Source organism: Neomonachus schauinslandi, chromosome 4, assembly GCF_002201575.2.
Source record: "Neomonachus schauinslandi chromosome 4, ASM220157v2, whole genome shotgun sequence".
Classification (NCBI taxonomy): domain Eukaryota; kingdom Metazoa; phylum Chordata; class Mammalia; order Carnivora; family Phocidae; genus Neomonachus; species Neomonachus schauinslandi.
The window spans coordinates 28,518,495-28,531,139 of NC_058406.1; the positions used below are offsets into that span (position 1 = coordinate 28,518,495).

At 46.2% G+C, this 12,645-nt stretch overlaps 1 protein-coding gene across 4 annotated transcripts in view; it reads right to left on the reverse strand.

The window, feature by feature from the left end:
• Nucleotides 1-12,645, reverse strand: part of INPP5B (inositol polyphosphate-5-phosphatase B) — a 45,261-nt gene that overhangs the window by 4,161 nt on the left and 28,455 nt on the right. For all 4 annotated transcript variants that reach the window (XM_044913975.1, XM_044913974.1, XM_044913976.1 and 1 more), the window contains 11 exons: nt 12,251-12,352; nt 10,940-11,054; nt 10,480-10,596; nt 9,519-9,706; nt 7,889-8,000; nt 5,628-5,737; nt 4,555-4,690; nt 3,192-3,302; nt 2,105-2,267; nt 1,029-1,264; nt 138-251 (listed from right to left, as the gene is read on the reverse strand). In XM_044913975.1, the coding sequence (XP_044769910.1) occupies nt 138-251; nt 1,029-1,264; nt 2,105-2,267; nt 3,192-3,302; nt 4,555-4,690; nt 5,628-5,737; nt 7,889-8,000; nt 9,519-9,706; nt 10,480-10,596; nt 10,940-11,054; nt 12,251-12,352 (1,504 nt within the window). The remainder of the gene's footprint in view (nt 1-137; nt 252-1,028; nt 1,265-2,104; nt 2,268-3,191; nt 3,303-4,554; nt 4,691-5,627; nt 5,738-7,888; nt 8,001-9,518; nt 9,707-10,479; nt 10,597-10,939; nt 11,055-12,250; nt 12,353-12,645) is intronic.

Below are 12,645 nucleotides of genomic sequence, written 5' to 3' on the forward strand. Positions count from 1 at the left end.
CTCACTCCCTCGGGAAGGGACAGCTTTCCACAGATTCCTTGGGGTAAAAGCTTCTTACACCAAAAGTTCTTGGGGCTGATGCTCTTCCCCAAGGCAGTCTGGCCTCAATCAGGTCTGACTGCTTAACCGCCACCTACCTGCTGGACAGCATTTTGGTACAGGTAATCAACCATCATCCAGAGCTCTTTGGGGATTCCCAAGGGGTTCTCCAACTGGACCCCATCATCTTCAGTCTGTAGGGGCATCAGAGTCTGAAAAGAAATAAAAAGCATAATACAAAGGCCAACCAATGGACCTTCTGACGGGCTGGCTCCAGGAGAATACAAGATAATGGGGGCAGCAAACCCACAGAGGAGGGAAAGCACTTCAATCCCCTAAGCAAACATTCCACAGGCAAAAAAATGAAATTAGGTGGCATAATCAAGGTACAGAAGGTGATTTTTGAGAATTAGGAGTGGGTTATGGCAAGCAGTTTCAATAAATCAGGTGAAATATGCATCATTTTCTTTGAAAAAACATCCTGCCAAGAGCATTTCACTGTCAGGAACAGGGAGACAGTGTGGTCTGGTGCAGTAAGGGCAGAGACTTAGGAGTCCAAAAACCTAAATGTAGGGGCCAGGTCCACTGTTAACTCACCATGTGACCTGTGACCAATCACTCTCCTTACTAGGCCTCTGTTTTCATCTTATATAATGGAGAGCATAGAAATCAAGAGTCCCTAAATTAAAAAGTGCATTGGAATGGGGGGGGGGATATGCACATTACTATAAATCGGCTCTGAAGTAGAGTCCTTGTATTCAAATTGTCTCCATAGGAGTCTTTTACATCTCAGAAAATTTAGTTCAGGATGATGACCAAGTAATGATTAAAACAAAAAAAAGAAATAAAATCATGGGCCAGGGAAGCTTCGTATCTTAGTATCCATGGCTGAGTTTCTGTGATATACTATATGTGAAAGACTGAGAATATCCTGCTTCACTGGCTTGGCTGCTACAGTTATATATGCTTCCATATGACATGAAACTCACCAGCTCTCTAATTGTTTCCAGTGGCAGGTCCAAGATCGGCTCCTTCATGTAGCACAATGTGTGAAGGGGAGATCCAAAACAGCTGGGCAGGTAGTTCCCAGACACAGACAAAAAGTAATCCTTTCCCCTGTCCAAGTGCAAAACCAGAATGTCTTCGATTTTGTCTTCACCTGAGTTGAGCTTTGTAGCTGTGGTCTTATTTACAAATAGCTCCAATTCAATCTCAATGGCAGAATCTGAAGAAAAACATTAGAAGTAACATTGGCTGGTGGGAGGCCAAGAGGAAAGGGGGAAAGAGGACAGCAGGGTCAAGGATCAGGCACAAAGGGCTGGGAAAGGATATCAGAGGTATCAGCCAACCAACAAGTATGTATGTGCTCAGCACTCAGAGGACACATGAACAAGGAGTTTATAGTCCAAGTGGGGATATAAAAACAACAAACAAAAACACGTGAAGAGGCAACTGCTATGAAATTCAAGTACAAAGGAGCACAGCTCAAGTTAGAATTATTAATACAATCAGAAGGCATGGATCAAAGAGCTTGCCCTGGGCCAGGTCACATGAAGACACCTGATCCAGGAGAAAATATAATGCAAGTATCAGCCTGTGAATTGTCCACAAAACAGGCTTTCATCCCTCTGCCACACAGCATGATGCAGAGTGCAAAGGAGAAGTTAGGGGAAAGACACAAATGGTACATTCCAGGGCCAGATATAATTTCTGGATTACCACCCCATTATCTTTCCCTACAAGAGCAGACGCTGGGAGCTGATTATAGTGAGGCAGACAGTGAAAATGGGTCCTTCAAGAGCAGCACCTGCTTCCCAGCGATCTTCTGTCTTCTCTTTCTGTGAAATTATGGAACACACACATGGCTGAGAAAGCTTTTCAAGCTGACCTCATGCCCCTTCCTGTTTTATTTCTTATTTATGGATGGTTCCCCCACAGGGCTTTTAGAAGTTTCGATCAGACAAGAAATGCTCAGAAACAAAAAAAGCTTACTTGAGAAAAATAAACAGTCGGGGTAGAGCGTTCCCCAAACCAGCAACCAGGAACCTGGGAACGGAGGCCTCACCTGGCAGGAGGAAGCCTCTGCTGGGGTTGGCATTCAGCCACTGCTTACAGTAAGACTTTTCATCAGGCTTGTTGATGAATTCAAACTGACAGGGAACTTGTCCATTTTGAATTGTAAAGGACTGTACTTGCAACTGCATGTACTTCACATTCTGAAAACAGAACTGGGAACAGGCCCGGGACCAGTCAGATCAATGCCCTCTTCTTGGCGACCTGCCCAGCTACCCCAACTGGGCAATCTTTGCCTTGTCTGGAAAAACAATGAAGGACCACCTCTTTCAAATCATGTTTCTGCTTTAAGTATGTCCCTGGGAGGCCACGGCGGTCTGTGTTTAACCCAGAAACCCAAAAACTTAGGTTGTTTTATAAATAAGTTTCCTGAGGGAATCAAAGTTCGAACCTTCTATTTTCTATACCCAAAGACCATTTCCAAAATACCTTTACAAATTCCACCCCCAAACATAAAGACCAAGCACATCCTTCCAAGTAGCTGGACATCTAAGGCATTAAAAAATACCCACACCATAAATCCCCATTTGACTGACTTCTTGACATTGTCCATTCTGAATGATCTATGCTGTAGCTCCTCCACGAAAAATCTTCTGCCCTAACCTGACTTCCCCCACCGCCCATCCCTTTTCTACACTGCCTGCCCTCCCACCAACATCAGTGTGTGTACCCAAGAAATTGTGACTCAACTTAATCTTGGTCAAAGCAAAACATCCAGAGGAAGACAACCCCCTGCAAGAATACAGACCAGCTATACTAAAACCAAACAAAACACCTTTTGGCTCATCTGTGCCATCATTTAAATCATGAATGGCCCATATGTGGGTGAAATCTATGAGCCACAAAGGTCAAAGACTTCTGATACAGAAGATCAGGAGAAGAACATAATCTAAACCAACAACCCCCCTCTCCTCTCAGCTAACACCAGCAGCTTCACTGTAACTAGAGGCGGCCCGTCTAAAAGACTGGAGTCCAGGGGTCGGACAGGTGGCTCCTAGATTTCTGAGGCCTCAAAGATGAGATTTAAGTTCTACAAATAGAAGAGCCTGTTGCCAATATTGTCAACATGTCCTTCCTACCTCTCGCTTAGAAAGGGACACAGAAGGAATGTTGGCATTTTCCATCTTGTCCAGGGAGCGAACAATCTCCTCCAGAGTCTTCCGGTAACGTTCTTCATTGACCATCTTCACCTGGGAGGGAAATAGCGGAGCGTGAGTGCCTTCTGCCCGTTTCCTCCTTTTCAGGAAAGAGGACATGCTGGGTACTGGGCAAGAGCAGTTGGCAGCCACACAGAAAGTGAAGACCAAATAGATTTAATTAACAAAGAACCCAATTAACAATAGATTCAGAGGGGTCCTCCAGAGGCCGAGCTTGTGATGAAGTTAACTGCTTCCTGATGAGCAGGGAGAAGACGCAGGGGTGGAAGCCTGTGGGCAGCTCTGCCTGGGTCGCAGCTCTAGAGCAGAAAGATGCCCAGTGACTAGCTCTACTTCGTTTGCTGCTATCCACAGGCCTGTGGCGAGAAACCTCTAAGGTTTGATTTCAAATAGCATTTCTCAAGTTTTTGTAACCTGTGTTCCAACAGCCAAGATTTTGTCAGGCTTTCCCTTCTGTATTGTGAGTTATAAACACAATTTTTGTCACTTTCCAATAAGAAAACTGTACCATTCATTAGGCTTTTTCAAGCTACTCACACCCTCACAGATTCTGATATGCCTCTACCTGAACCCTTGAGAATGGATAATATAAAGAAACAGAAATCACAGAAAAAGAGATAATAAGCAAAAAGATGTTCAACCTCACTAGCAATCAAAGAAATGTGATCTAGAATAATGAAAGATCTTCTTTTGGCTCCCTGGGTTGGCAGAAATTTAAGACAGGTAAAATCCAGTATTAGCCAGGGTGTGGGAAATAAGCTCATATAGAGTTGGCAGAGGTGGGAGGATGAGGGAACTCTACCTTTACTGACATGGAAAGATCTCCTAAGACATAGTCAGTAGGGGAAAAAAAAGATGTTCTCTCAGGACAGTATGTGTAATATGATCTCTTTTACAAAAAGAACAAAACATCCTCTATGTTGTATATAGAATACAGACATGTTTGTAAATGCATAGAAAAAGTCCTGGAAAGATACAGTCCAAAAAGCAAAGGGGAACTTCCATGAACATAGAAATTTATACTATAATTAGGAATTAAATTTAAATTAGAACAATTTTTTAAAAAAATTTTTAAGTAACCTCTATGCCCAACGTGGGGCTCGAACTCACAACCCCAAGATCAAGAGTCGCATGCTCTATGGACTGAGCCCACCAGGTGCCCCTAAAAACAATTTTTAAGAGCTTTCTCACACAGAGTGGGGAGGAGGCCAGAACGACAGAAGTGGTGTTGGTTATGAGAACCAATTCCCAGAGTGCTCACGACAGGTGTCACCTGACCACCTACCCCGATGTCAAACACGGAGCTGACAGGCTTGTGGTCACTGGTCTTCAGGGCCATGTGGCTCTGGTAACTCAGCTGCGTGATGTTCTTCCCTTTCCAGAGGACCCGGTCACACCAGGCAGGAGCACGACACTTCTCACTGAAATGCAAAGTCCGCACTGGGGGCCCACACAGGCATAGCAGCCCCGGCGCAGCTGCGGAATGAGGGGCCAGGGCCTTCAAGTCCACGGGGCCTGAGGGATCCGAGAAGGCACAGCGATTCGGGCCCACCAGGGGATAGCATGTACCCTGTGGGTGTCACCGAAAACAGCTGTGAAGGCTCCAAGGCAAACGCTGTTCAGAATGACTCTTTGTTCTTTTACCCTCCTATGGGGAGGAGATGAAAAAGGCAATCTGGAAGTAAGTACTCTGCTTGACACAGGCTCTGAATTCCTACGGCCTCGGTTATAATCCTGGTTCTATACTAGCCTGCTTGGGAGGCTCTTTATCTTATTTTTATCTTTTCTTTTAAGATTTTTTTTATTTTTAAGTAATCTCTACACCCAATGTGGGGCTTGAACTCATGACCCCAAGATCAAGAGTCGCATGCTCCACCGCCCGAGACAGCCAGACGCCCCTTAGAAGGCTCTTTAATTTCTGCATGCCTCAGTTCCCCGATCTCAAAGCTGAGGATTATAAATCACACCTCCTTCAGCTGGCAGCTGAAGGATGAAGTGAGGTAACAGAGGTAAAGGATATGAAATAATGGGAGGCATACCAGAAGCACTAATGCAACGTGATAAACTCCTATGTAATGACCAAGTACAAGCTAAGCGGGTTGGAGTCATCCTATCCCCCTAAGCAGAGCTGAAAAGTAAATCATAACGGAACAAGGCTAAGGCGGTCAAAAAGAAAACATGCAGGAAGACAGAGCTGCTGAATGAGCGGACACTGACGGAAAATGTTTGACCCCAGAGTGCAAAACACGGGGAAGTCACAGGAATCCTATCCTCCTTCTTTAGGCCCACGGGACAAGTGCTTCCCTAAATTCTGGGGTTTCCATTTGCTCAGCCCCCTGGAAGAAACCCCCTACCTACCTGGTATCCCAGTCATCGGAGCCAGTATCATACTTATAGGTAGGCTGGAACGTGAGCTCGCCTTCAATGAAGCCTTCAAAGACAGCCTTGGTAGCCATCTGAGTTTTCAGCTATAAGAAAGAATGGAAGCGGGGGGGGAAACACCTCAGAATAAAAAAATCAAACCTTGAATTAGCAGAGGAAAGGAAATCAATCTGGAATCTGAACACTGACCCAAAGGGAAAGGCCCATGAGAAAGCTATCCTATAAGATCTTGAGAACTAGGGGCGCCTGGGTGGCTCAGTCGTTAAGCATCTGCCTTCAGCTCAGGTCATGATCCCAGGGTCCTGGGATCGAGCCCCACATCGGGCTCCCTGCTCCGCGGGAAGCCTGCTTCTCCCTCTCCCACTACCCCTGCTTGTGTTCCCTCTCTCGCTGTGTCTCTGTCAAATAAATAAATAAAATCTTAAAAAAAAAAAAAAGATCTCGAGAACTAAATCCTAGGAAGGGGAGTGAGTTGACCACTCCTTTGCCTCTTGTACAGTTTTTAAGGCTCTTTTATAAGAGGATACCTGCATCCAGGGGGCCTGAGTACCATCTTGCTGAGATGTCCCTAAGAGGATCAGGTACCAACACAGAGCTTTTCCTTCCAAGCATCAGATATTTATTTCACCTGTGTAACACAGCTGTTCCCACTGTACAGAGAGAACTACACAGAAAAAGGTCTGGGAAGGTACAGTCCAAAAACAAAGGGGAACTTCCAGGTGTCTAAAAATAAATAGTAGAAGTATACCAAAACAAGTATGAATTAAATTTAAACAATTTTCTAAAGGAGTTTATCAGATGAGTTATATGAACTAGGGGAAGCTCTGTGCCTTGATTTCTCCCATCAGCAAATTTTGGATTTGTAATAGAATCTGTCTCTCAGGGCTGTTGGAAAGAACTGTCAACTTAGAATGGCGCCTGGCACATTCTGAGAAGAGCCAGCATTCCTCCTACTGCACTCATTTTGGGAGCTCCTTCCAGATCACACTTGCAGCAAGATTAACAACCACAGGTGCTCCTGCCTCCTCCGTGGAGGACCAAGCTCGGCCCAGTGTGGACTGATGAAGAACTATCAGCTAACACTGGAGACAGGGGGCAGCTACACAGGGGACAACAGTTGTCAAATTCCCCAAAATATGAATTCCTAAAAAAACTATTAAGGAAAAAGCCACAGAAATAATAAAAATGTAGATATTAACTTAGGATGATTCTTAAATTGGTATACGTAGACCTCAAAACCATCTGGGAAGTAGCGAACACACGAAACAGGTACTGTTAACTTGAAGAAAGACCAGAAAAGAAGGCAAGACGAGGTGGGTATGAAACCACCAGGGAAGTTATTAGAATGCCTCACTCCGGAATCCAGATGCAATAGACAGTTACAGAGCAGACTGGCTTAATGCTGAAACGGGGATTAAAGAGGAAAAAAAGGTAATTTACCAAGGAAAGGAACAGGTGAGAAAAATGGGCCAAAAAAGATATTATTCCATAAAGAAAGACTTAACAAAGTTGAGATTTTTTTTTCCCTTTGATTGATGTGCACTGGGGGACAAAAATGTTAACAGGAAGATTCAGACTGATGACAATACGAAGGCGGCTACAGACTAAAAACGACTCTGACCACTTGAACAGTTTTGAAATCCACTGAGAGGGGTAGCCTAAAGAAAGTCAGCGAGACACAGATTGCTCCTTCCTGTGAAACGGCTGGTGCTCTGAGCAAGAAACGCCGACCCCAACCACAGTGGAGAGCTGCAGCTTAGAGAACTGGTTTCTGTCGGACGTGAAGAAAGCCGCTCAGGAAGAAGAGTGGTCATTTACACTGGACAAGTCTGGTGAGAGCAGGAGGAGTCAAGGCAGGCTCACTCAGAAAACAATTAACAAATCATCTTAAACATACCAAGTGTCTTTAAGAGAAGCTTGGTACCCTTTCAGCCCCTACTGGAATGAATGAATGAATGAGCACCGGGGAAAGGGGTTGAGAGAGAGAGAGAGAGATTGAGACAGAGAACACACACGCTCTTGCCCCCCAGGGGGACGAGGCGCCTTGAGGGAAGAGCCAACGGGGGGACAGCCGTGGACAAGGGAATGCAGGTGAAAGGAGAAACGGCTGGTCATCAGCTCCTCGGGGAAACCTACCCAGCCGAGGAAGAAGAGGCCGAAGGTTGGGAAGCCAGGCCTTCCTGTGCCCTCACAGTGAGGGGACAGTTGCCGAAGAAGGCACAGGTGGCCATCTGTACCTGATCATACGCATACAGGGTTTGAAAGTCCTCCTCCTCGATGAGGTTTTTCACCGTCTCCACATCCAGCTCTTCTATCCTGTAGTTGAGGTCCCCCAGCCACAAGATCACACTGTGAGGACAGAACACAAAGGTCACAGGTTGAGGAGGAACTTCACCTATCCTAGCCAGCATACTTCTGACAGAAGGGCCCTGAGGCTCAGCTTCTTGGGAGCTGGGAGGGAAGTGACTCTGCTGTTTGGGAAATCTTTTCTTTTGCCGCCCCATTTCACATCACGGCTAACATGCTGCTTACTCAGTGACCCTTTGCTCCAGGTTCATCAGAAACAGCCTTGAGTTGTCCTGGACTGTTTTACGCTGTGTGGTTGGAAAGACAGTCTAATAAGATCTAAAAGAAAGACAACCATTTACCTCATTCCTGGGAAGAAGCACAAAAGATCAAATACTGGGAGTCATGTTGGTAGCTCGGGGGCCCCAAACCAGATGATGCCATGATGTCGCCTCCATGCACGTGACAGTCCACAAAACACACTCTCAGCCTTTGTTTCTAGAATTGAGTTCCTCTGAAACAAAGCTCAACCTGTACAGTGGAGTCTGGGTTTAAGACCCACTGTATCATCGGTTGGCTCTTTCTGCAAAGTGTGACAGGTGTTTTATCACACCTGCTGCTTCGGGAGAAGGGTAACTGGACATTCCCAGGTGACAGTGCACAGCCCATAAAGTCCAATCCTGCGCCATCTGAAGCCCGCAGCCGGGTCATTAGAGAACCCACACAGCAGGATGCACGCACCAAGATAAATGCATCCACAAGCTAAAAGCGGACAAACCGACATGCAAGCTGCAAGCTCCCAAACTAGGATGCTGGAGGTCCAGCAGAACGGAAGCCACACTCCCTGCTAGGTTCCCTGGAGAAGGAAAGCCATCCTGTCAGCTTCCAGAACACCAGTGAGCTCAAGACCGTTCCGCCACCGCAGCAGGCGGGATGAGAAGCTTGCATCTGTGTACTCCCTGGCAGACACCATGGCCTCAGGGGCTTCTTCCTTTTTCTAAAAGAAGTGGCACAAGCTCCAAGTGTTACTGTAAGGTCTGAAATTCTAATATGCCTTGATCTGAGACATACAGAACGTTTTAGAGATAAACGAAACAAAGAAAACAAAGATTAGCCCAAGATGCTCCAAGCAGCTGTAATTGCAGCTTTGTAACATTGACTCAAGAGGTATAAGAGCCTAAGTGAAGGCGGACCACCGCAGTCCAAATCTCAATTACATGTGCTTCTGGAAAGAATAGACATGTAATATCCTAAAACATACTTCTGAAATCTGGACTTGAGACGCTCGCTCTTTGCTTGCTTTCCTCATGATGTTTAATCAAGGCAGACCCACGTTAAAATAAATCTGACACATTTTCTGGGGACAAATGATGTGTGAGAAAGATTCTAGAGGTCTGCCCGATGGTAAGTTAGGACACGGAACATTTCCACGAGACATAATCTGTGTGTAAGTGAGCGTTAGCTGGAGGTCCCACTCCGGCAGCGGGAAGCCTCCCCCAGTCACCTCCCTGACAAAACAGAGAGGCCCCAACTCTGCATAGCCGGAGCGGCAAACTGCTTGGGGTCTGAGCCCAGACTCACTCGTGCTTGCTGATGGTGAGAGGGGGAAGGCCTGGGTCAATCTGACAAAACTGCATTCGAGAACAGATGTCTTTATAGTCCTGGTTCCTCCTCTCATACTCTTCTGTGTGGGCTGCCAAGTGAGAATTCACGATGCAGATGCTGGTGTTGTGGAACTGGAACCTGATGGCCACGCCTCCTTTGTTACCCTACGGGAAAGAGTCCGAAAGAATCCAATTCACAACCTCAAGGTGGCAGCCATTTAAATCTGCACGTTTTCAACATGTTTTCTCTTCAAAATAATCATGAGAGCTAAGTGAAGCAGTGTTACTGTCTGTATTTTATTTTTTAATTTTCTTAGGGAGAGAGACAATCTCCAGCAGACTCCCCACTGAGCGCAGAGCCCGACACAGGGCTGGATCTCACGACCCTGGGACTGTGACCTGAGCAGAAATCAAGAGTCGGGCGCTTAACCGACTCAGCCACCCAGGCGCCCCTATTGTCCATATTTTAACAGGTAGGAAAACAAATCGAAGAAAGCAGAGTGACTAGCCAGTCAGTGGCAAAGCCGAGTCCACTTTTCACTAAATCACAGGCAAACCACATGCCTACCCTTCTCCACAGGAAGCTAAGCTCTTGCAGGAGAACCTAAAAGCAGGACTTTAGGAGCCTCAAGAAGAGGAAACGCACACCTGTGATCAGCGTTCTTTCTGTATCTTGGTTTCCCAACATAGTTTCTGTGAGCAATTTCATGGGGGAAATGGATAGATCAACTCTGGTGTGGAGTAGACACGGATACATGCTAAATCAGTCAGCAGCTCACTAAAATACGATTTCTAAGGGGTCCGCTCCACCTAGCCCTGCTTGAGGGCACCATTCATCTTGTCACACCAGCACCCTCAAACTGGGACGCACTCAGTCACAGCATCATGAGAGGCAGGGCCAAAACCTTAGGGATCAAGCATACCAACCAAAAACTCACCATCCTCCCCATGATTCCTGTCCCCACGGTCTCGGCCTCCACCTCGGAGATGTGCGCTGCATGTTCATGTCTGACATACAGCAGCAGCATAATCCCCACCAGTCGGATGAGCTTCACCTGGACAACAGAGCCAAACATTCCGGTCACACCATGAACTAGAAATCGAAAACAGGAAGAACTATCCCAGAAGGAAAGTGGTCTCGAAGCTGGCTGAGGACACTGATGTGTTTCCTTCTCCACAGGAGGAACACAGGGTAATCACTTGTGCAGCTCACCGAGCATGCTCCGGGATAACCTGAGCAGCCTACCGGTGCCCAGACCTGCATCTTTCCTACCCAGAGAACCTCTTTTGGAGGACTTGGACTTGAAATAATTAGGACGGACTTATGATAAAGGTCACAGGTCTTTGAATTTCCTTGCATGGCAACCTAAAATTAAGGGTCACTGACCCCTCGCTTACCTTTGCATACTTGGCATCTGGGTGAAGACCTTCTGATACAGCTTTAAACCACTCTTCCTCCTTTGGGGTATCATGGAAGAAAAAGGCTTCCTTACTCAGATCAAGCTCCTGGAACCTGTAACAAGAAGCAAGCAGTCAGAGTAGAGAAGAGTAATGTGCAAGACAACACGTCCTCAGATTGGGTTAGGCACATGTGTCCTCACTTTCTAGCTAAACTGCAGGGCCCTCAAGAGGGGAGAAAAATAAATACGTGGAGCCAAGGGACTAAATGCTAAGAAACTACCAGCGCTTTCATGAGCAGCCACCCATTTCCTTTCCATAACCAGCCCGTGAAGCAGTCACAAGTGTCTCCATTTTACACCTGAGACTACTAGTTCACACAAGCACCATATGGCAAACTGGGGGCCAAGCCTAGGTCTATATAAATTCCAAATTCTAGGCCCTTCCCACTTTACCATACAGGCTCCTTTGCTGCCCCCTCCCCATTCCCAGGCCTAGGACAGTGGTAGGAAGATAATATGTATGGAAGAAAAAAATGACTGACTGATGGACTTTTTTTTTTCTTTTTAAAGCTAACCTTCCTGGGACACCTGGGTGGCTCAGTCAGTTAAGTGTCCGACGCTTAATTTCAGCTTGGGTCATGATCCTGAGATCAAGCCCCGCATCTTGGGGTTCTCTCTCTCCCTCTGCTCCTCCCCACACACTCTCTCTCTAAAAAAATTTAAAATAATTTTTAAAAATAAATTAAATAAATTAAAAAAATAAAGCTGGGGTGTCTGGGTGGCTCAGTCGGTTAAGCGTCTGCCTTCGGCTCAGGTCATGATCCCGGAGTCCTGGGATCGAGTCCTGCATCGGGCTCCTTGCTTAGCAGGGGGTCTGCTTCTCCCTCTCCCTCTGCCTGCCACTCCCCGTCCTTGTCCTCTCTCTCTCTGTCCAATGAATAAATAAAATCTTAAAAATAAATAAATAAAGCTAACCTTCCTTCCCTGGCAAAAGATATTTCTGCTTTATGACCAACAAAGAGCTGAATGTCTAAGTAGACAGTTCGAGGTGTAGTGATTTTAACAGAGGGCTGCACTAAAAATTAAATAATAGCATTTAAATGCCAAGCACATCACTTTAATGGTGCCAGAAATTTGTTTACTTCCAGGAAGAACATCAAACAGAGAAGCAGCTGTTATTAAGCACATGCTCATTTTTCAATTCCTTCACCTGCTGTGAAGACTCGGTTATACATTCATGTCCTTGTCCCTTCCGCCCAGCTACACTGTCTAGAGATGGAGAGGCAGAACTGAGAAGAGAAGCACTCACCCCACACAGTACACATCTGGGGCCGGGATCCCATGGCTTAGCCAGGGCCGGAGGCCTTCTTTGGGGGACTGGCCATTCACATTGTATGTTCCCACAAAAAACCTGTCAGCAAAGAGAACTGATCAGTCACTTGGGGAGACTATGGAGATGACAGGGGAAAGCATCCTACGCTGACTTTGCCCAGTTTCAGTCTCTTTGGAGTCAAAGTTTAAGACCTAAGAAATGTCACACCTGACCTGGACCGAGGACTGTGGCACCAAAGGGTGACTTGAAGTCTGCCATGGTATCTGTTGTTTTTGTGATAACTTCAAACAGTATAGGGCTATTGGGAACATTCCTATTTAGCTTTGGCAGCCACTAGAGAACCGTAATCCACAAAATGATTCCTTACCCTG